Source organism: Tachyglossus aculeatus, chromosome 16 (assembly GCF_015852505.1).
Source record: "Tachyglossus aculeatus isolate mTacAcu1 chromosome 16, mTacAcu1.pri, whole genome shotgun sequence".
Lineage (NCBI taxonomy): Eukaryota > Metazoa > Chordata > Mammalia > Monotremata > Tachyglossidae > Tachyglossus > Tachyglossus aculeatus.
Genome location: NC_052081.1, coordinates 44,487,195 through 44,509,707, shown reverse-complemented (window position 1 = coordinate 44,509,707; position 22,513 = coordinate 44,487,195). Strand labels below are relative to the sequence as shown.

The window sequence follows — 22,513 nt, the reverse complement described above, 5'->3', positions numbered from 1 at the left end:
TTTATTGAGTGCTTAATGTGTGCAGAGCACTGTACTAAATGCTTGGGAGAGCACAGTACAACAGAATTAGCAGACATGTTCCCCACCCAAAATGAGCTCACAGGGGGAGACAGACATTAAATGAATAATTTATAATATATAATTTAAAGATTATGTATGCAAGTGCAGTGGTTTGGGGTGAATATCAAATGTCCAGAGGTCTCAGATCCAAGTGATTAAGCGATACAAAGGAGAGCGAGCCAGGGAAAATAGGGCTTAATTGGGGGAGGCCTTTAGGAGCTGTAACATTAATAATACTTTGAAGCTGGAGGGACTTGTGGTCTAGCATAGATGGAGGGGGAGTTTCAGGCTAGGGGGACTTGAGGAAAGGGCAGAGAGTTTAATGAGATTGGGGCACAGTGAGTAAGCAGGCACTAGAGGAGTGGAGTGTTTGGGCTGCAGTGGGAAGTTAGGTGAGAGAGGTTGGGGCAAGCTGATTGAGTACTGTAAATAATAATAATAATGGCATTTATTAAACACTTACTATGTGCAAAGTAGTGCTCTAAGCGCTGGGGAAGTCACAAGGTGATCAGGTTGTCCCATGTGGGGGGCTCACAGTCTTAATCCCCATTTTACAGATGAGGTAACTGAGGCACAGAGAAGTTAAGTGACTTGCCCAAAATCACACCGCTAATTGGTGGAGCCGGGATTTGAACGCCTGACCTGACTCCAAAGCCCGGGCTCTTTCCACTGAGCCAACACTGCTTCTCTGAGCTTCTCTTTACCCTTTAAAGCCAAGGGTAAGGGGTTTCTATTTGATGCGGAGATGGGTGGGCAGCCATTGGAGATTCTTGAGGAGTGGGGAGACGTGGACTGAACGTTTTTGTTGATAAATGATCCTCACAGCCCTTGAGTGCAGACCCCACCCAACAGCCATCTAGGGGAACCACACCTGTTCACTGGACTCCCGCACTTATTCCATCTTTGACTACAGCCCGAGCTCTTGACGGGTCGGTTGAGTGACAGCTGACCTTGCTCTGAAAAAAGCCATGAACATCCTTAGGTGGAAAAGGCACAAGCCTGGGAATCAGAAGAACTGGCTTCTAATCCCCCCGCTCCATCATCTGCCTGTTTCCTCATCTGGAAAATGAGGCTCAAGTATCCGTTTCCCCAGCCGCAAAGCCTGGAAACCCCATGTGGGATACTGTCTGACCATATTATAGTCATCCCAGTGCTTAGCTCTAATGTCTGGCACAGAGTAAGCACTTAAGATATCATTATTATTATTATTACTATTAGGGAGAGAGGGTAACATTCTATCAGAGAAAAATCCAGTCCCCCCCACCCCAATCAAGTGCTTGCTTGAGTTCCTCTCTCCCTCCCTTGAAGGGAGCAAGCTCCTTTCTCAATCAAAATTTCTAGAAGATTGTTCCGTTCCTACTGACGATGATAATAATAATAATAATAGTACTCGTTAAGCGCTTAACGCGCTGGGGTACACACAAGCTAATCAGGGTGGACCACTGATGTCTCGACGGTTTCTGAAGCCAAGTACCTAATTTAAATACGGCTAGGGCCTAAATGAAAGACAGCAGAGTCGGGGGGTTTATGTAGAAAAACAATTTATTATTTCATCGTAAGCACTTACACATAGTCACGGAGAGTAACAGACTGCTGGTGGGACAAATCACCCAACAGGGAGATAGATGCTGTAAAACTAGTGGTCAAAGACTAACTCCTAAAAATAAACCCAAAACAACAACAAAATAAACGAAACAAAAAAAATTAAAGGGATTAATTTAATTTTGTTTTTCTTCTAAAACGAATACCAGCTGCCCATGCTCTGGTCTCAGATTACTGGACATCCTGCCTGTGGTACATCTGTCAGGTAAAAACATACACCTTCTTTACAACTTGGAGGCCCCAAGTTTTAAAAACCATTTCACAGAAAGGAAAGAAATAAAAGGTAAAACACAGCTCAAGAAAACACGGGAGAGAGCAAAAAATATATGCCAAGTGAACACGGATGTTTACTGCCGTTACAGCTACAACATTTCAAACTGCTGTGGTCTCCCACCAGAAGAGGAGCAAAGCGGGGAGAAGGGGGGAGAGTAAAGGAGGAGAAATCTCCGGGGAAAGTCAAGGCAGTGTAAAACGGAAATCTATATATATATATATAAAAAAATTAATAATAACAATAAGGTTTCTGACTGGAAAAGACAAACCCAGCAGAAGCCGGAGATGTAGACTCAGATCAGGGCTCCCGATTCTTTGAGTCTTCCTAACGGAGGAAGAGAGTCTGCTCCTCTCTGAACAGGAGATCAGATTCGCTGACAATTCGCCGCGCCGCGTACGGCGATAGCTCAGACCGTCCCTTGGCCCAATTCCTCCCCCGGTCTGACATTCTGACAGTGAGCCCAAAAGACTGGCTGTTGTGGCGTAGAAAGAGAATAAAAAGGACTGTTCCACTTCAAGTGGCCGTGTTAGAGGCTGGTAAGAAGCGTCAGGGAGAGAAGTTTTAAATAGGGCGGGATCTGTGGCGCCGGAGGGCTGGGCCCTTTGGCTAATCCTCAGCGGACACTCACCGCTCGGGTCGACGGCGCCGTCGATGGTACCTACGGAAAGATGGCTGAACACAAAGTCTGTGTGTGTCTCGAAACCAGTGTTTAAAAAAAAAAAAAAGGAAGAATCAATCTCGAGCTCAGGGTTGGAAGAGAGGGGAGACTAAAAATCAACAGGAGGCAGGTACGCCTAGGAGCCCTGCCCTTCCGGATCGACGCTGCCCTCGGGGTCTTCGTCGTTGTAGATGTTCTCAGCCTGGCCAAAAGACAGCAACGGGGAGGCCGTGAGCATTTGGTGAACGTTAGGGAGGCTTTCCCCAGATTCCGGACCAAAGAGAAAACGCTTCTCCTACGAAAGTGTGTGTTGGATTCTTTTTCTTGTCCCCTCAGGCGGTGAGCATTTTGGACCCTTTTGGTCCACTTACTTTGGCTCTTTCTGCCGTCACAGGCTTCGTCGCTTCGGGGGCTGAGCAGAAGATAGCTCTAGCCAGGCCGATGGTCCACCCACACCAACTGCTGAAGCCAGTGAGGATTTCCATTTTGCTTTAGGGAGCTTCATTCCCTTCAGCAGAACCAAACTAAAACGGGCTCTGCGGGCCTTAACTACTCTGTACATTCGCGGCAGCGAGCGATGCTCTTAGAGTCCTCCAGCAATCAGAGAAAGCGCTGCTGCAAAGGACCTTTGCAAACGGGTAAATTGGGACACAAAGAAACTTGCCCAAGATAAAGCAAGTCCCGGGTTTAGCTTCAGTCCAGCTCAGGAGCCCAACTTCCAGACTGGTTCTGGTCAGAGAAGGGTAGAAGAATGACAGGTGACACTGACAAATGACCCAGTGTGGCCTAAGTGGAATGAGCACAGGCCTGGGTTCTAGCCCCAGCTCTGCCACATATGTCTGCTGTGTGACCTTGGGAAGTCACTCCACTTCTCTGTGCCTCAGTTACCTCATCTGTAAAATGAGGATTGAGACTGAGCCCCACATGTGGGACACAGACTGTGTCCAAATTGATTAGCTTATATCTACCTCAGTGCTTAGTACGGTGCTCTGCACCTGGTAAGCACTCAAATACCACTGATTGACTGACCCCTGCAAAAGTACCAAGATGTCAAAAGAACTCTTACCATCTGCCAGACTTGCATGATATTGTCTTCTGATACAGAACAAATTACCCAAGGTTCGTTGGGATTCCAGGAGAAATCTGATATCTTGGCTGTGTGACCACCATGAATGAACTGAGAAGGAAGCAAAACAAAGACATTTAAAGTAGGAGAACCTCAAGTCCCGAACCGTTTTCGCAAAGGTCTGGGAAGCAGCGTGTCCTAATGGATAGAAAGCAAGGGCCCGGGAGCCGAAAGGACCTGGGTTCTAATCCCGGCTCTGCCACTTGTCTGCGGTGTGACTTTGGGCAAATCATTTCCCTTCTCTGTGCCTCAGTTCCCTCATCTGTAAAATGGGAATTAATATTCTGAGCCCCATGTGGGACAAGGACTGTGTCCAGCCTAATTGGCTTGTATCTACCTCCGTGTTTTGTATAGTGCAAGCACACAATAAGGGCTTAACAAATACCATTAGTAAAAAAAAAAATTAAAAATATTTAACTGCAGAAACATACCAGGAGTTCAGGGGGACCGTCTTCTGCATCTTCAGGTGACTGCTCCTCTCCGATTTTACTGTGGTGGAAAAAAAAAAAAAGTGAGGAAGTGGAATGGGAATCAAAACCAAACCCGCTTTCCAGGAAGACAGCTCCTTGTGGGCAGTGATCGTGTTTCCACTCTCCACTGTACCTTCTGAGGTGCTTAATACACTGCTCGGCACACAGTAGGTGCTCAGTAAATACGACTGCTCGACTGAATCCTCTTAGGAAAGAGAAAGCAGACTAGAGTGACTGCTCCCCTTCATCCTCCAAGATAAAAAGAAGACTCACCTCAAGTCCCAAACATTTAGTCTGCGGTCAGTGCCACTGGAAGCCAGAATGGTTTCATTGTGAGGAGACCACTGGACCTGCAGGGATGATGAAAATAAAAACTAGTATTGACTGCGGGGGGTGTGGGGTGGAAATCAGAATTTCAATGTAGAAAACTGAAGATTCCTTCACCTGAATTATCCCACCCTCTATGTTAGTTTCAAAGCAAAGCCTGTTCCGATAGCTTAAATAATTGTGCTCACAACTCAAGAAATTTGGGATAGTGACCACTGTTGGGTTTGGAAGCCTGGGTCGGTGGGGATGGGAAGCGAGAGACAATAATGAAAAAAAGAGATTTCGATTCCACAGAATGGGGGTGAAAGCAGAATTCTATTTTTGTTAGGGGGCTGGAAGTTTTATCTACTCACAGCCGTCGTTTACTTGGCCATTTAATCACCTCTAAAACTCCTTTGTTTCTAGCAGTGATCGTTAAGGCTTAGCTTCATCACCTACTTTTTCCCCCAACACCATAAGTTTAGCTTATTCCCCTGTCCCTACTTTTTTGAAAACCCCATTTCCCCAAGTCAGAAAAATGATTCCTCCATTTTTAAAAGACTCTTTAAAATACCACTGGATTAATTTCATCCTATTTTCCCCTATCGATTGTTTTCGATAAAAATGAACTGCCAGAGTCAAAGTTTTCGTCGATAGAGAAATGGCAAAAACTAAAGCGAAAGGTCTCCCAGATGAGTGTTTTTCTTTTTTCCCTTCAATTCTGGTAATTATTAAAGGAAAAAAACCTAGGGAGCAGAGAACAGGGTATCCGATAAAGATTATCAGGGGCCAGGACTGTCTATCAAAACTGATTCTACCACAAAAACACATTCAGTTGTGATTCAAGTCCTGGCCCTTTTTGACACCCAAAGGTCAACTACTGATGACAGGACTATTAGTTTCCCTTACCTGGAATATTTCATCTTTGTGGGATTCAAAGGAGTGCAACTTCAGTTTCAGATTTCTCAGGTCCCACAAGGCAACAGTCTGGACAGGAAGGAAGGAGAAACATTTTCATTGCTGAGAAAAAGCCCCGCTGAAAAGACCTCACCCGCCCCGAAATGGGGTTGTTTTCAAGACGGGCATTTGAGGAAGAGAAAAACGCACACCTTATCGGCTGAACCGGTGGCGAGAATGAACTCGCTGTAAGGATTGAAAGAGAGGCAGTTCACTTCAGCGGTGTGGGCATCCACCGAATGGCTTGGTTTTGAGGTGTTATTGGACCGGGTGTCCCAGCTATGAGGAGAGGAAGCAGAGAGAGGAGAAAACAAACGAACAAACATAAAAACCAGATGGTTAGAACCAGCCCCCTGAGGCCCAAGCGACAGAGTCCGCTCCAGAAACAAGACCACCGGGCCACAACTCCACTTACATCATAAGCTTCTGGTCATCGGCCACCGACCCGAACAGAGACTCGTGCAGCAGGTGCCAGGACACGTCCTCTACTACAGCCGTGTGCCCAGTGAAGATGGTTTTTGCATCCACCACTTTGCCTTCCTTGGGAACGGCGCTGATGTCCCACAGACAGATGGTCTTAAAGGAAAAATGTGCCTTGAGATAGAAGGATGATGCTCACCCCCCCAAAAAAAAACAAACGGGCCGAGACCAGGCGGGGGCACGTCCCCGGAGGGAGGGCTGGGGATCCGCAGGGCACTCACGTGGTCGTCCGACGCACTCAGGAGGTGCCCGCTGAGATTCGGGTTCCACGACAGCCCGTAGCCTTCCTTTTGATGTCCACGGAGGCGCAGGTCTGGGTTGCACTCTCCAGAAGGGTCTGCGGAGCAACGGGGAGCTGCGGAGAGCCGCTCGGGAGCTCGCTGGCTCCTTGAACCCAGCACGGGCTGAATGGATGGTCCCCGCCTAATTCCCGGTCTCCGTCGTGAAACTCAGGCAACCCACCCCTCCTTCATTAAAAAGGGCTCCCAGTCCCCAAGAACAGGTGGTTCAGCTGGAAGAGATTCCCCCCAAAATGCGGACAATCCATACAGCGATCAGAGGGACTTTCAACTGGGGCAAGAAGGATTCTGCTTCCACCCTCCCCAGCATGGCCTAGTGGCAAGAACACGGGGTTGGGAGTCAGACAACTTGGATTCTATTCCCGGTTCTGCCACTTCTCTGCTGTGTGATCCTGGGCAAGTCACTTAACATCTCTGTGCCTTAATTCCCTCATCTTTAAAATGGGGATCAAGACCGTGAGCCCCGTGTGTGACAGGGACTGTGTCCAACCTGATTACCTTGTATCTACCCCAAGGCTTCAAACACGGCTTGACACATAGTAAGTGCTTAACGAACAATAATAATAATTGTAGCATTTGTTAAGCACTTACTATGTGCCAGCCACTATACTAAGTGCTGGGGTGGATACAGACAAATCAGGTTGGAAACAGTCCCTGTCCCAGTTGGGGCTCACAGTCTCAATCCTCATTTTTAGACATGAGGTAACTGAGGCCCGGAGAAGTTAAGTGACTTGCCCAAGGCCACAAGGTAGACAAGTGGCAGAACCAGGATTAATGTTATTAGACGCTCTCCATCTACCAAGAATAATTAGCTGCTACATTGGGATGAGAGGTCTTTGTGGGCATAGATTGTGTCTGTTTATTATTACATTGTGCTCTCCCAAGCGCTTAGTACAGTGTTCTGCACTCAATAAACAAGACTGAATGAATGAATCGCACGGTGACTCATTGTTTTGGTGATTCTCAGGCCCTGGACTCTGTGGCCCACCTAAAAGAGAAGGGTTGGGAGATGGTACCTGGCTTGGAAGGGTGCTTGGTGTAGTCAAAGACGAGGACGTCGCTCGATGGAGTTTTTGTGGCAATGATGCAAGGGTTCTGAGGCATGTACCGGGCCCGGTTCACCTCTCCTTCGTGGTTGATCTTGATCTCGATTTCGATCTTCCCGCTTACGGAGCCAAAGCCTCCGAATTCTGAAGAAGAGAGGAGAGACCGTTATAAAACGTGCAAGCCTTCCCTGGAAGGGGAAGGAAGAGGTACGTGCTGGACTTGAGTACTATAATCCTGGTTTTCCTTAACGTGAGGGTACTGTGAGAACCCAACTTCCACATTATAGGAGAAATAAATGTAATTTAGTCTACCACAAAGGATATTAGACTTCATTCTGAATGTAAGGTGTACCTTACGTAGTCCACAGAAAATGAGACACGAGACCTCATTCTGAATGTTAAGATGTGCCTTTTAAAAAATGGTATTTAAGCACTTACTATGTGTCGGGCATTGTACTAAATGCTGCGGTGGATACAAGTTAATCATTCCATGTCCCACATGGGGCTCACAGTCTCAGTCCCCAATGAGGGCTTGCGCATACTTCCGAAAATAAGACTTTAAAACTTCATTCTGAATGCCAACATCGTAGTAGAACTTCTGATGAACACATTAACAATTCTGCATATTAACAGAGTACCCAAATTCCCACAAATTAAAATTCCCCCAAAGGACTTTTTAATGAGTGTTAACAGTGCCAACCTTATGGATCACGGTTCCTCTCAACCTCTTCCTTTTCACAAAGTCTGGTTTGAATTTTTAGGTAGCAATAAAGGTTCCCCAGGCATGAAATAATGATGGTATAGGGAGAAGAAAGATAGCTGTTACCCTGCACAGCGCAACTGAAAGACCCAGTCCTACCCTCCAGGAGTTTTCGATCAAATGGAAAAAGTCGTAGGGTCATAAATAAGCTCTTCTATTTCCCCTATCTGCCCTCCCCTCTGCTCTGACTATAAATTTGACTGTATACCCTTAAGCACGTCATCACTCACCCCAACTCCACAATACTTATGTAAATACTCTTATACTCCACTACTTCCCCTATCCCTAACCTATTTTAATGTCTGCCTCCCCCTCCAGACCATAAACTACTTTTTTATGGCATTTGTTAAGTACTTACCATGTGCCAGGCACTGCACTAAGCACTGGGGTAGATACAAGCCAATTAGGCTGGACACAGTCCATGTCCCACATGTCTCACATGGGGCTCACAGTCCCAATCCCCATTTTATCGATGAGGCAACTGAGGCGCAGAGAAGCCAATGACTTGTCGCTCAGCAGACAAGTGGCGAAAACGGGATTAGAACCCACATCCTAGGCCCACATGCACTAGGCCATACGGCTTCTCAAGTGCTCATTAAAATACCACTGATCATCATCATAATGGCATTTCAGCGCTTACTTCGGGCAGCGCACTGTACTAAGCGCTTGGTAGACATTCCCCACCCATAAGTTTACAGAGGACTGATTGAAATCACCCAAGAGACACTATGAAAAGAAAGTTAAAAGCACAATTTTAAATGATAACACACACAAGCAGGCCGATATTTAAATGGATACACAACCAACTGGATTGACACAAGAGTGCCGACGGGGCGAATGGGAAGGTCTGATGGGGAAGGGGATTAATCAGAGGAATATTCCTGGGGCGGGAGAGGTTCAGAAGGCTTTTCAGGATGCGGTCTGATGAATGAGAGGGGAGGAGACCTTATTCACTCAAGTCTGGTCAATCCTCCCCCAACCACACAGTACTTATGTCCAGCTCCATCCGTACTTTAATGTTTCCCCCTCTAGTCTGTAAACTTCTTGTGGGCAAGAATCATCTATACCTACTTTTGTACTCCTGTATATATGTATATATGTTTGTACACATTTATTACTCTATTTATTTTACTTGTACATATCTATTCTATTTATTATATTTTGTTAATATGTTTGGTTTTGTTCTCTGTCTACCCCTTCTAGACTGTGAGCCCACTGTTGGGTAGGGACTGTCTCTATATGTTGCCAACTTGTACTTCCCAAGCGCTTAGTACAGTGCTCTGCACACAGTAAGCGCTCGATAAATACGATTGATTGATTGTACTCTCCCAGGCGCTCCGTACAGGGCTCTGCACACGGTGAGTGCTCAATAAATACCACTGTCGACTGAAGGGTTTCAGTCCCAGACGGGAGATGTGAGCAAAGTTAACGTGGAAGGGGCAAAGAGTGTGAGGAGGCATGAAGCGGGGAGGAGAGAGGGGCAGAGTCTTTATGTTTTGTGAAAACAAAACAGACTGCACATAGGCATTACCCCATTTTTACAAGACCGGATCAACCGTGTTCCCAAATACAGTAGCAACGAAATAGATGTCTAACAATAGGCAGCTGCTTCGGTGAACACCACGAATAGCTGAAGACCTGAGATTTCCTGGCAAGTAAACTGAGACAGTTCTGAAAAGATGATTCTCCACAGAACTCCATAAAATGTCACCTAGAGATTGGCAGACACCCTTCCTTCATTTCTTTTGCTTTTAAATCAGTGGCACTGGAGCACTGGCTTTGCAGAGCCCTGTCCTAAGCACTTGAGAGAGTACAACACAATGCAGTTGGTAGACACATTCCCTGTCCGCAAGGAGCTTACAGTCTAGAATGAATTTTTTCTAAGTGATATGAACAGGATACACATGCACTTAGTTTTAAACAAGTCACTCACAAAATGAAATCAGACAACGCTTGCAGTGATGAAGGCACAAATCTCACGGAAAAAAATGGCCTTTCACAGAAGGTACAGCTGATACCCTAAAATAGAGGTCATAAAAGAAAACTGTACACAAATTTAGAGACTACTTTTGGATTTTATAATATTAGCATTATGCCGGATCAAAGGTTTTCTTTATGAACATGTGCATTCCATTTCTGGACAAAAGTGGAACTCCGGCGAGACACAACTTCAATTGGTCCTCCTCCGGCAGCCTGACTGCCAGCGGTCTCTGGGTTTTGTCTCCAAGTTAACAGGGTGGCCACGACGCAGGCTTCCGTCCACCCTACAGGCTCCCCTCGCCGCCCGCCGGGATCAGTTAAGTCGAGGACCTTGGAAAGTGCCCTAAGACCGGAGCTGGGTCCCCCAAAAAACTATGTGGAGCCCCCGACTCAAAGGCCTGCAGAAAAAGGGACCAGAGACCCTTCCCCAGGGAGCCCCTGGCCTTGATCACCATGGGACTGCTCTACTGTCCGTAGCATCGCCTGGGGACTAAAGCCCATCCCTCCTGGACTGCCCTTTTTGCCCCCCGACCCCCACCCTGGAGGGGGAGAGAATGCACAAAGACCCCATCTAAAACAAATTAAGGCAGAAAGATTTGCTTTTCTGCCAGTAAAAAAGATTGCTCCCAAATCGGTTTTACTCATATGAAATCAAATCTGTCCTGTATGTTTAAAACATTTTAAAAGGGAAAACCTAAAGAGAGGATAAGACTACTCCTTCTCTAGCAGAAATAATACTGGGGAACAGAGAAACTGGATTAGGAAGACTGAACCAAAAAGGACCAAAGAGGAGGACTGAACCAGGAGAAATCACAATCCAGAGGTTGTGATAACTCTGAACAATTAATTCACTGTCTAGAAGCTAAGGAATTGACTTCGGCCCCTTGTCTATAGCTCATCTCTGCACTTCTTTGCCAATGCTTAGTACAGTGATTTGGACCCAGTAGGCACTTAATACACTTATTATTGCGACTCAGGAAATTCCTTTTTTTGAGGCAACCTTTTGGTTTCCTCTCCAATCCAGCCCCAATTCTTTCCCTTTGACCAGGGGTCCAGTAGGCTGACCTTTGCCATCAATCAATCAATCAACCGTATTTATTGAGCGCTTACTATGTGCCGAGCACTGTACTAAGCGCTTGGGAAGTACAAACTGGCAACATATAGAGACAGTCCCTACCCAACAGTGGGCTCACAGTCTAAAATCAGAATCTATTCAAGGCCCAAGAGACTAACTGGGACAACGTCTGGCAAGAAGAGGCCCAGAAAGCTGGAGCAGAGGGATCTATCTCAGGACGGGGTTGGGGGGATGGATTACGCCGATCCGGGTGAACCTAGGTAATGCCAACTCGACATCACTGATTGTTCTGATACCAGGGGATTTGGAGAGTTTGGGTTGTGGGCGCCAATCTGACAACCTTTCATTCTGAAGCCCGGGCACTAAAGGGATAGCAATCAATCAATGGTATTTACTGAGCGCTTACTTTGAGCTGAGCACTGCACCTTACAAGCGCTTGACAGAGTAGAATAAAATACAGTAGCAGAGAAGCAGTGTGGCCTAGTAAATAGAGCACTGGCCTGAAAGTTAGAAGGACCTGGGTTCCAAGGAAGGTTCCTCTACTTGTCTGCTGTATGATCTTAGGCAAGTCACTTAACCTTTCTGTGCCTCAGTTACCTCATCTGTACAACAGGGATTAATACTGTGAGCCCCATGTGGGACATGGACTGTGTACAACCTGATTATTTTTTATCTACCTCAGTGCTTAATACAATCAATCAATCAATCAATCGTATTTATTGAGCGCTTACTATGTGCAGAGCACTGTACTAAGCGCTTGGGAAGTACAAATTGGCATCACATAGAGACAGTCCCTACCCGATAGTGGGCTCACAGTCTAAAAGGGGGAGACGGTGCCTGGCACACAGTAAGTGCTTAACTAGTACCATTGGAAAAAAAACCAAAAACCAAAGTAGGTGGACAGGATCCCTGGCCACAAGGAGTTTACAGTCAAAAGGACAACCAAAGCCAACTTCACAATTTTTGGGCCTTCCTAAGAGTTGAACAAAAACAAGGTTAAAAGCCTCCTGCCATCTTCATTTTGTATTTAGAACCTGGGAGCCTGTGACTTGTCTTTATGCAGTGAAGTCACTTGTGGAATTCATTTCCAGTCTGTACTACTCCAGTGGAAATACCCAGCCCCAACATCCCCCTACACCCTCTACTTCCTCCACTGTTAGGGTCCAAGTGTTGCTACAGAAAGACGAAACTTAATACCTACAACTGTGTTATTTGTTAAGCACTGGGGAAGCTACAAACCAATTGTCCCTGTTCCACTTGGGGTTCACAATCTAAGGGGGAGGGGAGAGCAGACACTGAATCCCCATTTTACCCAAGGAAACGGAGCCATGGGGAAGTCAGATGACTTGCCCAAGGTTACACGGCAAGGCAAGCGGCGGAGCTGGAATTAGAACCCAGGTCTCCTAACTACCAGGCCCAAGCTCTTTCCACTAGGCCAGGATGTTTCTACTAACAGAGCCTGGTGAACTAAACAAAATACGGAAATTGTTGACCGAGAATTGTTGTTGCCTCGAATTCCCAAAGAGCAGATCTACCACTGTTCCAACTTCCTGAGGTCCCAGGACTCCTTGCCAACCTTCCTTACTCCAGGGAGAGAACCCATCTGTGCCACTGGGCAGGGGAATAAGTGTCCCGTCACCCCCCCGAAGCTCCTACCTCCTTTTTCACTGTCGTAATGGGAAGCATCAAACTGGGCATCATCATTGGGCAACTGCACGCTGGCTATCACCAGGTGGTTCTGTTCGTCCGACGTGTGGGTCCCCAGGACGAGCCGATGGATGCTGAAATCCTTCCCTTCCGGTCTGCAACAAAAAAAGAGGAGGCGTTGACAAAAAACTAAACCTCGCTGACAGAAAAAGACAAGGGACGGAGGTGATCTATACTTGGCGAGACTGCGAGGGAATGAACACTCAGGCAAGTTGTGAACAAACACTGCATTCTGGAAGGTTCGGAGGGCAGTGAGCAAATGAAACATGTAGTTAGGATGAATCTCCACCCTAGAATTCCCTCCCCTTAACTTCTATAAGGGAAGCAAAAAGAGAAAGCACTTCACCAACCCTGAGAGTACATGCTGTTCCTTCATACCCTTTAATGTGGCTCTTGTCGCCCTACTCAATGCTCCCCGTTCCCTGCAAGATAAATCCTACCTCCTCCTCTTTCTCCTGCTCTTGCAACACAGCCCGGCCATTCCTTTGCCAGATTTAGCCCCGAAGAGAAATAAGTCGCCAAGAGGTAGACACTTAATGGTGTGTTAAGGAAAGAACAGAGAATACCCAATTCTGAACTCTGTATTTCAGCTCCACACCAAATAGAAACCTCACACCATCGCCTTCAAAGCACTCAATCACCTTTCCCCCTCTCCTATTTCACCTTGCTACTCTCCTACCACAAGCCAGCCCGCACATCTAATGCTAACCTACTCCCTGTACCTCGATCTCGTCTATCTCACCGCCAACCTCTCGCCCACATCCTGCCTCTGGTCTGGAATGCCCTCCCTCTTCATATTCAACACTTACTCTCCCCACCTTCAAAGCCTTATTGAAGGCCCACCTCCCCTAAGAGGTCTTCCCTGATGAAGTCCTCCTTTCCCACGTCTTTCTGCATCACCCTGTCTTGCTCCCTGTTATTCATCCCCCTTCCCAGCACTTACCTATATCTGCAATTTTATTTATATTAATGCCCATCTTCCCCCTAGACTGTAAACTCATTGTGAGCAGGGAATGTCTGTTACACTGTTCTCTCCCAGCGCTTAGTACAGTGCTCTGTAAGCAGTAAGCACTCAAATACAACTGACTGACTACTATGTGGGTGCCTGCTGTGGTCAGAGCACTGTACTGAGCATTTAGGACAGCGTGATATGGTCAGTAGCCACGATCCCTGCTCTAAAAGAGGCTTACAATTAGTGAAGGAGGTAAAATTGGATTTAGGATGGGAGGTAAAGAGATGTACATAATGGCTCAAAGTACTGGAAGAAGAGGAGTTTGAGGGCAAATGACTCCATTTGCCAGATACTAGCCGTTCTATAATAATAATAATAATAATAATAATAATAATAATAATGACATTTATTAAGCGCTATGTGCAAAACACTGTTCTAAGCGCTGGGGAGGATACAAGGTGATCAGGTTGTCCCACGGGGGGCTCACAGTCTTCATCCCCATTTGACAGATGAGGGAACTGAGGCAATTTGGGCAGCTACTTCATTCATTCAACTGTATTTATTGAGCACTTACCGTGAGCACTATATTAGCAGCAGATTGAATACACACCAAGTATGAAATTCCTTGCCTTCAAGTTGATTACCAGTGCAAAAAAAAATGTTCAGTGTCAAATATAGAGGAAAAATGCAAATTAAAATGGAACTAGGGGTCCAAAGGCCTGCAAGAATACTAGGGCTTAAAGAAAGTGACAAGGAAGCACACATTTTTAATAATGTCGGCCAGAATTCCCAGCCTCAGTCATCAAGGTACGGATGATTCTCGCTTTCAGAGGCAATCCAGGGGTAAGTATGGGAGCTGGGGAGGTTTTTCAGACCCCCACCTGTGTGGCTGTAACAGAAACAAAACACCGGTTGACTGCACCCCAGGAGGGCTCAATAAAACAGACTGTAAGGACAGCTTCCACATCAGAAATCCTGGTTAGGACTTCTGCTATGCGATGCTGCTAAATTCACCTGAAAAGATTATGGCATTTTACCATCCGGGGTGTGACTTACTTGCAACTTGGATACAGTGGTGATGGGACATGTGAAAATAGATTAGACTAGTGGCCCCCAGCATTAATGGCTGGCTAGGGTTAGCAGGCCGTATGGAGCTCCAGAGATTTCCTTGGGTGTCTTGAAATGGGAACAACCACTTCTTTAATAAATGAACTTGACTTTGGGGGCACGGGGGGAGAAATCAAGAGCAGGGGAGCAGGCATAATGACTCCTGACCTCCCCCACTCTTGCTCATTTGTTCGCCGGAGGTCCACATCACCTGGTTACATCTGGAAGCCACTGTGCAGTCAGGCTTGGCCACTCCAGGGCGTGGGTCATCACTAAGTCGTAGAGGAAGGGGGTGTTTTTTTTCCATATTTTATATTCTTCGTTGATCACACGTTCCTCTACTGCATCATCAAAGGCTGCTGGAAATCAGAAAAATGAATGGAGTGAGTCTCCAGGGAACAAGTGTGCAGTTGAGGCGGGGGGGAATCATCTGCCCTCCAAATCCCAGCGGGGATCAGCCCCTCTTTTCCCACCTTTCAGCTGCAACCGGGATGATTCCCAGCCTTCATTTGTTCAATCGTATTTATTGAGCGCTTACTAGAACAGTGCTTAGCACATAGTAACACCATCATGATCCTTACTGTGTGCAGAACCTTCTGCACTTCCCTCTAGACGGTAAGTTCCTTTTTTTAAAAATGGCTATTAAGCGCTTACTATGTGCAAAGCACTGTTTTAAGCTCCTTGTGGGCGGGGAACGTGTCTACCAACTCTGTTCTACTGGACTCTCCCGTGCGCTTATTCATTTCATTCATTCAGTCGTATTTATTGAGCGCTTACTGTGTGCACAGCACTGTACTAAGCGCTTGGGAAGTCCAAGTAGGCAACAGATGGAGACGGTCCCTACCCAACAACGGGCTCACAGTCTAGAAGGGGGAGACAGGCCACAAAACAAAACATTTAGTCAGATGTCAAAAGTGTCGGAACAAATAGAATTACAGCTATATGCGCATCATTAACAAAATAAATAGTAAATATGTACAAGATGAATAGAGTAATAAATCTGTACAAATATATACAAGTGCTGTGGGGAGGGGAAGGAGGTATGGGGAGGAGGAGAAGGGGGCTCACTTTTAATAAAGCACACAGTAAGTGCTCAATAAATACGACAATGAATGGGAAGGCCTCTTGGAGGAGGTGAGCGCTCAGTATTCATTCATTCATTCATTCATTCAATCAATCGTTTTTATTGAGTGCTTACTGTGTGCAGAGCACTGTACTAAGCGCTTGGGAGGTCCAAGTCGGCAAAAGATAGAGACGGTCCCTACCCAACAACAGGCTCACTATATGTTGCCAACTTGCACTTCCCAAGCGCTTAGTACAGTGCTCTGCACACAGTAAGCACTCAATAAAAACGATTGATTGAATGAAGGGAGAGACGGACCACAAAACAAAACATGGAGACAGGTGTCAAAATTGTCAGAACAAATAGAATTATATCTTTATGCGCATTAACAAAATAAACAGTAAATATGTACAAGTAAAATAGAGTAATAAATCTGTACAAATATATACAAGTGCTGTGGGGAGGGGAAGGAGGTACAGGGAGGAGGAAAAGGGGGCTCAGTCTTGGAAGCGCTTAATGCAGCATTCAGTAAGCGCTCAATAAGTACGATTGAATGAATAGGAAGGCCTCCTGGAGGAGGTGAGCTCTCAGTATTCATTCATTCATTCAATCGTATTTATTGAGCGCTTACTGAGTGCAGAGCACCGGACTAAGCGCTTGGGAAGTCCAAGTTCGCAACATACAGAGACGGTCCCTACCCAACAGCGGGTTCACAATCTAGAAGGGGGAGACAGACAATGAAACAAAACATATTAACAAAATAAAATAAATGGAATAAATATGTACAAGTAAAATAGAGTAATAAATATGCACAAACATATATACATATGTATAGGTGCCATGGGGAGGGGAAGGAATTCATTCATTCAATCGTATTTATTGAGCACTTACTGTGTGCAAAGCACTGGACTAAGCGTTTGGGAAGGCCAAGTCGGCAACATACAGAGACTGTCCCTACCCAACAATGGGCTCACAGGCTAGAAGAGGTGCTCAGTACATGCGATGGATTGCCCTGCCCGCAGTGATCGCTCAATGGATGCCATTGATTGATTAATAGAGGCCATTCAATCATTCAATCGTATTTATTGAGCGCTTACTGTGTGCAGAGCACTGGACTAAGCGCTTGGGAAGTCCAAGTTGGCAACATACAGAGACGGTCCCTACCCAACAACGGCTCACAGTCTAGAAGGGCTGCTTTTCATTCATTCATTCAATCGTATTTATTGAGCGCTTACTGTGTGCGGAGCACTGTGCTAAGCGCTTGGGAAGTCCAAGTTGGCAACATATAGAGACGGTCCCAACCCAACAGCGGGCTCACAGTCTAGGAGGTCAGGGGTTCAAATCCCGGCTCTGCCAATTGTCAGCTGTGTGACTCTGGGCAAGTCACTTCACTTCTCTGGGCCTCAGTTCCCTCATCTGTAAAATGGGGATGAAGACTGTCAGCCCCCTGTGGACAGCCTGATCACCTTGCAACCGCCCCAGCACTTAGAACAGTGCTTTGCATATAGTAAGTGCTTAATAAATGCCATTATTATTATTCTCTGGGCCTCAGTTACCTCATCTGTAAAATGGGGATGAAGACTGTGAGCCCCCCGTGGGACAACCTGATCACCTTGCAACCTCCCCGGCGCTTAGAACAGTGCTTGGCACACAGTAAGCTCTTAATAAATGCCATTATTATTATTATTCTGTGGGCCTCAGTTCCCTCATCTGTAGAATGGGGATGAAGACTGTGAGCCCCCCGTGGGACAACCTGATCCCCTTGCAACCTCACCGGCGCTTAGAACAGTGCCTGGCACATAGCAAGCGCTTAATAAATGCCATCATTATTATTATTGTTCTGTGGGCCTCAGTTCCCTCATCTGTAGAATGGGGATGAAGAGTGTGAGCCCCCCGTGGGACAACCTGATCGTCTTGTAACCTCGCCGGCGCTTAGAACAGTGCTGGGCACATAGTAAGTGCTTAATAAATGCCATCATTATTACTATTCTGTGGGCCTCAGTTCCCTCTTCTGTAGAATGGGGATGAAGAGTGTGAGCCCCCCGTGGGACAACCTCATCACCTTGCAACATCCCCGGCGCTTAGAACAGTGCTTTGCACATAGCAAGCTCTTGATAAATGCCATTATTATTATTATTATTCTGTGGGCCTCAGTTCCCTCATCTGTAGAATGGGGATGAAGACTGTGAGCCCCCCGTGGGACAACCTGATCACCTTGCAACCTCCCCGGCGCTTAGCACAGTGCTTGGCACATAGCAAGCGCTTAATAAATGCCACATTATTATTATTCTGTGGGCCTCAGTTCCCTCATCTGCCGAATGGGGATGAAGACTGTGGGCCCCCCGTGGGACAACCTGATCACCTTGTAAACTCCCCAGCGCTTAGAACAGTGCCTGGCACACAGCAAGCGCTTAATAAATGACATCATTATTATTATTCTCTGTGCCTCAGTTCGCTCATCTGTAGAATGGGGATGAAGACTGTGAGCCCCCCGTGGGACAACCTCATCCCCTTGCAACCTCCCCGGCGCTTAGCACAGTGCTTGGCACATAGCAAGCGCTTAATAAATGCCATCATTATTATTACTCTGTGGGCCTCAGTTCCCTCATCTGTAGAATGGGGATGAAGACTGGGAGCCCCCCGTGGGACAACCTGATCACCTTGCAACCTCCCCGGCGCTTAGACCAGTGCTTTGCACATAGTAAGCGCTTAATAAATGCCTGTTATTATTATTATTAGGAGCCTAGGGCAAGCCCCTGGGAGGGGGGGGGAGGGCGGATTGGGGGGTTGGGGCTGGAGGGGGGGGAGTGGGTCCGATCTGCGGGTTTGGTGGCGGGGGATTATAGGGGTTTCCCGGTCCCGGCCCGGCCCGGCGGCCCCTCACCTTCCTTGTCGGCCATGGCGGGGGCTGCGCGGGGGCTCCGCGGCGCCTCTATTGTTTCCTGCCGCCCCTGCGCGGGGCCCGCGCCGCGCACCTTCGCGCCAACCCCGCCCAATCACAGCCCGCCGACCGACGCCGGCCCGCGCGAGGGGGGCGGCCGCCCACACGCCGGCCAATCGGGGCGCGCGGAAGGGGGGCGGCCGCCGAGCCGCCGGCCAATCGGAGCGCGCGGAGGGAGGGGGGCGCGGCGGCCGAGTCGCCGGCCGATCAGGGCGCGCGGAGGGAGGGGGGCGGGCGCCGAGCAGCCGGCCAATCGGGGAGCGCAGGGAGGGGGGCGGCCGCCGAGCCGCCGGCCAATCAGAGCGTGCGGAGGGACGGGGGCGCGGGCGTCGAGCCGCCGGCCGATCAGGGCGCGCGGAGGGAGGGGGGCGGCCGCCGAGCAGTCGGCCAATCAGGGCGCGCAGGGAGGGGGGCGGCCGCCGAGCCGCCGGCCAATCAGAGCGCGCGGAGGGAGGGGGGCGCGGCGGCCGAGTCGCCGGCCGATCAGGGCGCGCGGAGGAGGGGGGAGCGGCCACCGACCTGCTGGCCAATCGGGGCGCGCGGGGGGGGGGGGGGGGGAGGCCGCCGACCAATCAGAGCGCGCGGAGGGAGGGGCGGCCGCCGAGCCGCCGGTCAATCAGAGCGCGCGGAGGGAGGGGGCGCGGCCGCCGAGCCGCCGACCAATCAGGGCGCGCGGAGGGGGGGGCGGCCGCCGACGTGCCGGCCAATCGGAGCGCGAAGAGGGAGGGGGGCGGCCGCCGAGCCGCCGGCCGATCAGGGAGCGAGGAAGGGGGGGGGTAGAACGCCGACCCGCCCGCCAATCAGGGCGCGCGGATGGGGGGGGGCGGCCGCCGAACAGCCGGCCAATCAGGGCGCTCGGGGGGGGGCGGGCGCCGAGCCGCCGGCCAATGAGCGCGCGCGGAGGGGGGGGGGTGGCCGCCGAGCCGCTGGCCGAGCAGGGCGCGCGCGGAGAGGGGGGGGGCGGCCGCCGAGCAGCCGGCCAATCAGAGCGCGCGGCGGGAGGGGGGCGCGGCCGCCGAGCCGCCGGCCGAGCAAGGCGCGCGGAGAGGGGGGCGGCCGCCGAGCAGCCGGCCAATCAGGGCGCGCGGAGGGGGGGGCGGGCGCCGAGCCGCCGGCCAGTCGCAGCGCGCGGGGTGGGGGGGGGAGGCCGCCGAGCCGTCGGCCAATCAGGGCGCGCGGAGGGGGGGGGCGTCCGCCGACGAGCCGGCCAATCGGAGCGCGAGGAGGGGGGGGGGGCGGGCGCCGAACGGCCAGCCGGTCAGGGCGCGCGGAGGGGGGCGCGGCCGCCGAGCCTCCGGCCGACCAGGGCGTGGAGGGGGGGGGCGGGCGCCGAGCCGCCGGCCAATCAGAACGCGCGGAGCCGGGGGCGGCAGTCGAGCCTCCGGCCAATCAGGACGCGCGAAGGGGGGGCGGCCGCCGAGCAGCCGGCCAATCAGGACGCACGGGGGGGGCGGGCGCCGAGCCGCCGGCCGATCAGGGCTCGCGGAGGCAGGGGGGGCGGCCGCCGAGCCTCCGGCCAATCAGGGCGCGCGGAGGGGGGGGGCGGCCGCCGAGCCGCCGGCCAATCAGGGCGCGTGGCGGGCGCCGCGGTGGGGCGTGGCGCGGGCCCCGGCCGGAGGGAAAAGGGCGGGTCACGTGACGGGGGAAGGCCAACAGCGCGCCTCTTGGCGGCCATTTTCCAAGTCGGGGTGGAGCGGGGGCCTCAACGGGCGCTCTGTGGTGTTGCCATCCCCCAGTCAATCAATCAATCAATCAATCAATCGTATTTATTGAGCGCTTACTGAGTGCAGAGCACTGTACTAAGCGATTGGGAAGTACAAGTTGGCAACATATAGAGACGGTCCCTACCCAACAGTGGGCTCACAGTCGTTTAGTACAGTGCTTGGCACATAGTAAACGCTCTTTAAATACCTAGCTTGATAGTTGTGTGGCTCAGTGGAAAGAACACGGGCTTTGGAGTCAGAGGGCATTTATTCAATCGTATTTACTGAGCGCTTACTGTGTGCAGAGCACTGGACTTATCAATCAGTCGTATTTATTGAGCGCTGTGTGCAGAGCACTGTACTAAGCGCTTGGGAAGGCCAAGTTGGCAACATATGGAGACGGTCCCTACCCAGCAGTGGGCTCACAGTCGTTTAGTACGGTGCTCAGCACGCAGTAAACGCTTTTTAAATACCTAGCTTGGTAGCTGTGTGGCTCAGTGGAAAGAGCATGGGCTTTGGACTCAGAGGGCATTCATTCAATTGTATTTATTGAGTGCTTACTGTGTGCAGAGCACTGGACTAATCAATCAATCGTATTTACTGAGCGCTTACTGTAAGCAGAGCACTGGACTAAGCACTTGGGAAGTCCAAGTTGGCAACATCTAGAGACGGTCCCTACCCAACAGTGAGCTCACAGTCTAGAAGGGGGAGACAGAGAACAAATCAATCAATAAATCATATTTATTGAGCGCTTACTGTGTGCAGAGCACTGTACTAAGCACTTGGGAAGTACAAGGTGGCAGCATATAGAGACGGTCCCTACCCAACAGTGGGCTCACAGTCTAGAAGGGGGAGACAGACAACAAAACAAAACATTTTAACAAAATAAAATAAATAGAATAGATATGTACAAGTAAAATAAATAGAGTAATAAATACGTACAAACATGTATACATATATACAGGTGCTGTGGGGAAAGGAAGGAGGTAGGGAGAGGGGGAGGAGGGGGAGACTAAGCACTTGGGAAGTACAAGAATTAGAACCCATGACCTCTGACTCCCAAGCCCATGCTCTTTCCACTGAGCTACACTGCTTTATCTGCTACACATAAGTAAGAACTCAACTATGACTACTATTATTGTTATTATTCTCCTTAGGGAGATGGGGTGATGGAGAGGGGAGGTGGAGCAGAGGAAAAGGGGGGCTCAGTCTGAGAAGGCCTCCTGGAGGAGGTGAGCTCTCAGTAGGGCCTTGAAGTAGAGGAAGTGTTGCTAGTTTGGCAGATGTGAGGAGGGAGGGCATTCCAGGCCAGAGGTAAGACGTGGGCCCGGAAAAGGTGCTGATGAGGCACGGTGAGGAGCACTTGTGTATACATGTACACATTTATTATTCTATTAATTTTATTAATGATGTGTACATATCTATAATTCTATTTATTTATATTGATGCTATTGATGCCTGTCTACTTGCTTTGTTTTGTTGTCTGTCTCCCCCCTTCTAGGCTGTGAGCCCTTTGTGGGGGAAGGAAGGAAGGAAGGAAGGAAGGAAGGGAGGGAGGGAGGAAGGAAAGGAGGAAGGGAGGGAGGAAGGAAGGAAGGAAGGAAGAAGAAGGAAAGGAAGAAGGAAGGAAAGAAGGAAGGAAGGAAAGAAAGGAAAGAATCAATCAATCAATCGTATTTATTGAGCGCTTACTATGTGCAGAGCACTGTACTAAGCGCTTGGGAAGTACAAATTGGCATCACATAGAGACAGTCCCTACCCAACAGTGGGCTCACAGTCTAAAAGGGGGAGACAGAGAACAGAACCAAACATACCAACAAAATAAAATAAGTAGGATACAAAATAAAATAAGTAGGATACAAAATAAAATAAGTAGGATACAAAATAAAATAAGTAGGATACAAAATAAAATAAGTAGGATACAAAATAAAAAGAAAGAAAGAAAGA

The 22,513-nt window shown here is 49.2% G+C and overlaps 1 protein-coding gene across 1 annotated transcript; it reads right to left on the bottom strand.

Annotated features, from left to right (window-relative positions):
* Positions 1–1,584: 1,584 nt before the first annotated feature.
* RBBP4 (RB binding protein 4, chromatin remodeling factor) lies at positions 1,585–18,901 on the bottom strand. The gene is made up of 12 exons (XM_038757661.1): positions 18,807–18,901; positions 15,071–15,218; positions 12,750–12,895; positions 7,249–7,422; positions 6,155–6,270; positions 5,869–6,029; positions 5,606–5,732; positions 5,406–5,483; positions 4,464–4,540; positions 4,152–4,209; positions 3,661–3,771; positions 1,585–2,796 (listed from the first exon to the last, which is right to left on the bottom strand). The coding sequence occupies exons 1-12, from the start codon at positions 18,820–18,822 to the stop codon at positions 2,731–2,733; spliced, it is 1,278 nt and encodes a 425-aa protein (XP_038613589.1). The 5' UTR covers positions 18,823–18,901; the 3' UTR covers positions 1,585–2,730.
* Between the last annotated feature and the right edge of the window lie 3,612 nt (positions 18,902–22,513).

What these genes read in the sequence shown, in the direction of transcription:
- RBBP4 (XM_038757661.1), bottom strand. An exon ending in TGGCTTCCAGATGTAACCAG is followed by an intron (nt 12,896 to 15,070) that starts GTGATGTGGACC and finishes TTTTTGTTGCAG; the next exon opens with ACCGGAAGGGAAGGATTTCA. An exon ending in ACGGTCCCCCTGAACTCCTG is followed by an intron (nt 3,772 to 4,151) that starts GTATGTTTCTGC and finishes CTTCCTTCTCAG; the next exon opens with TTCATTCATGGTGGTCACAC.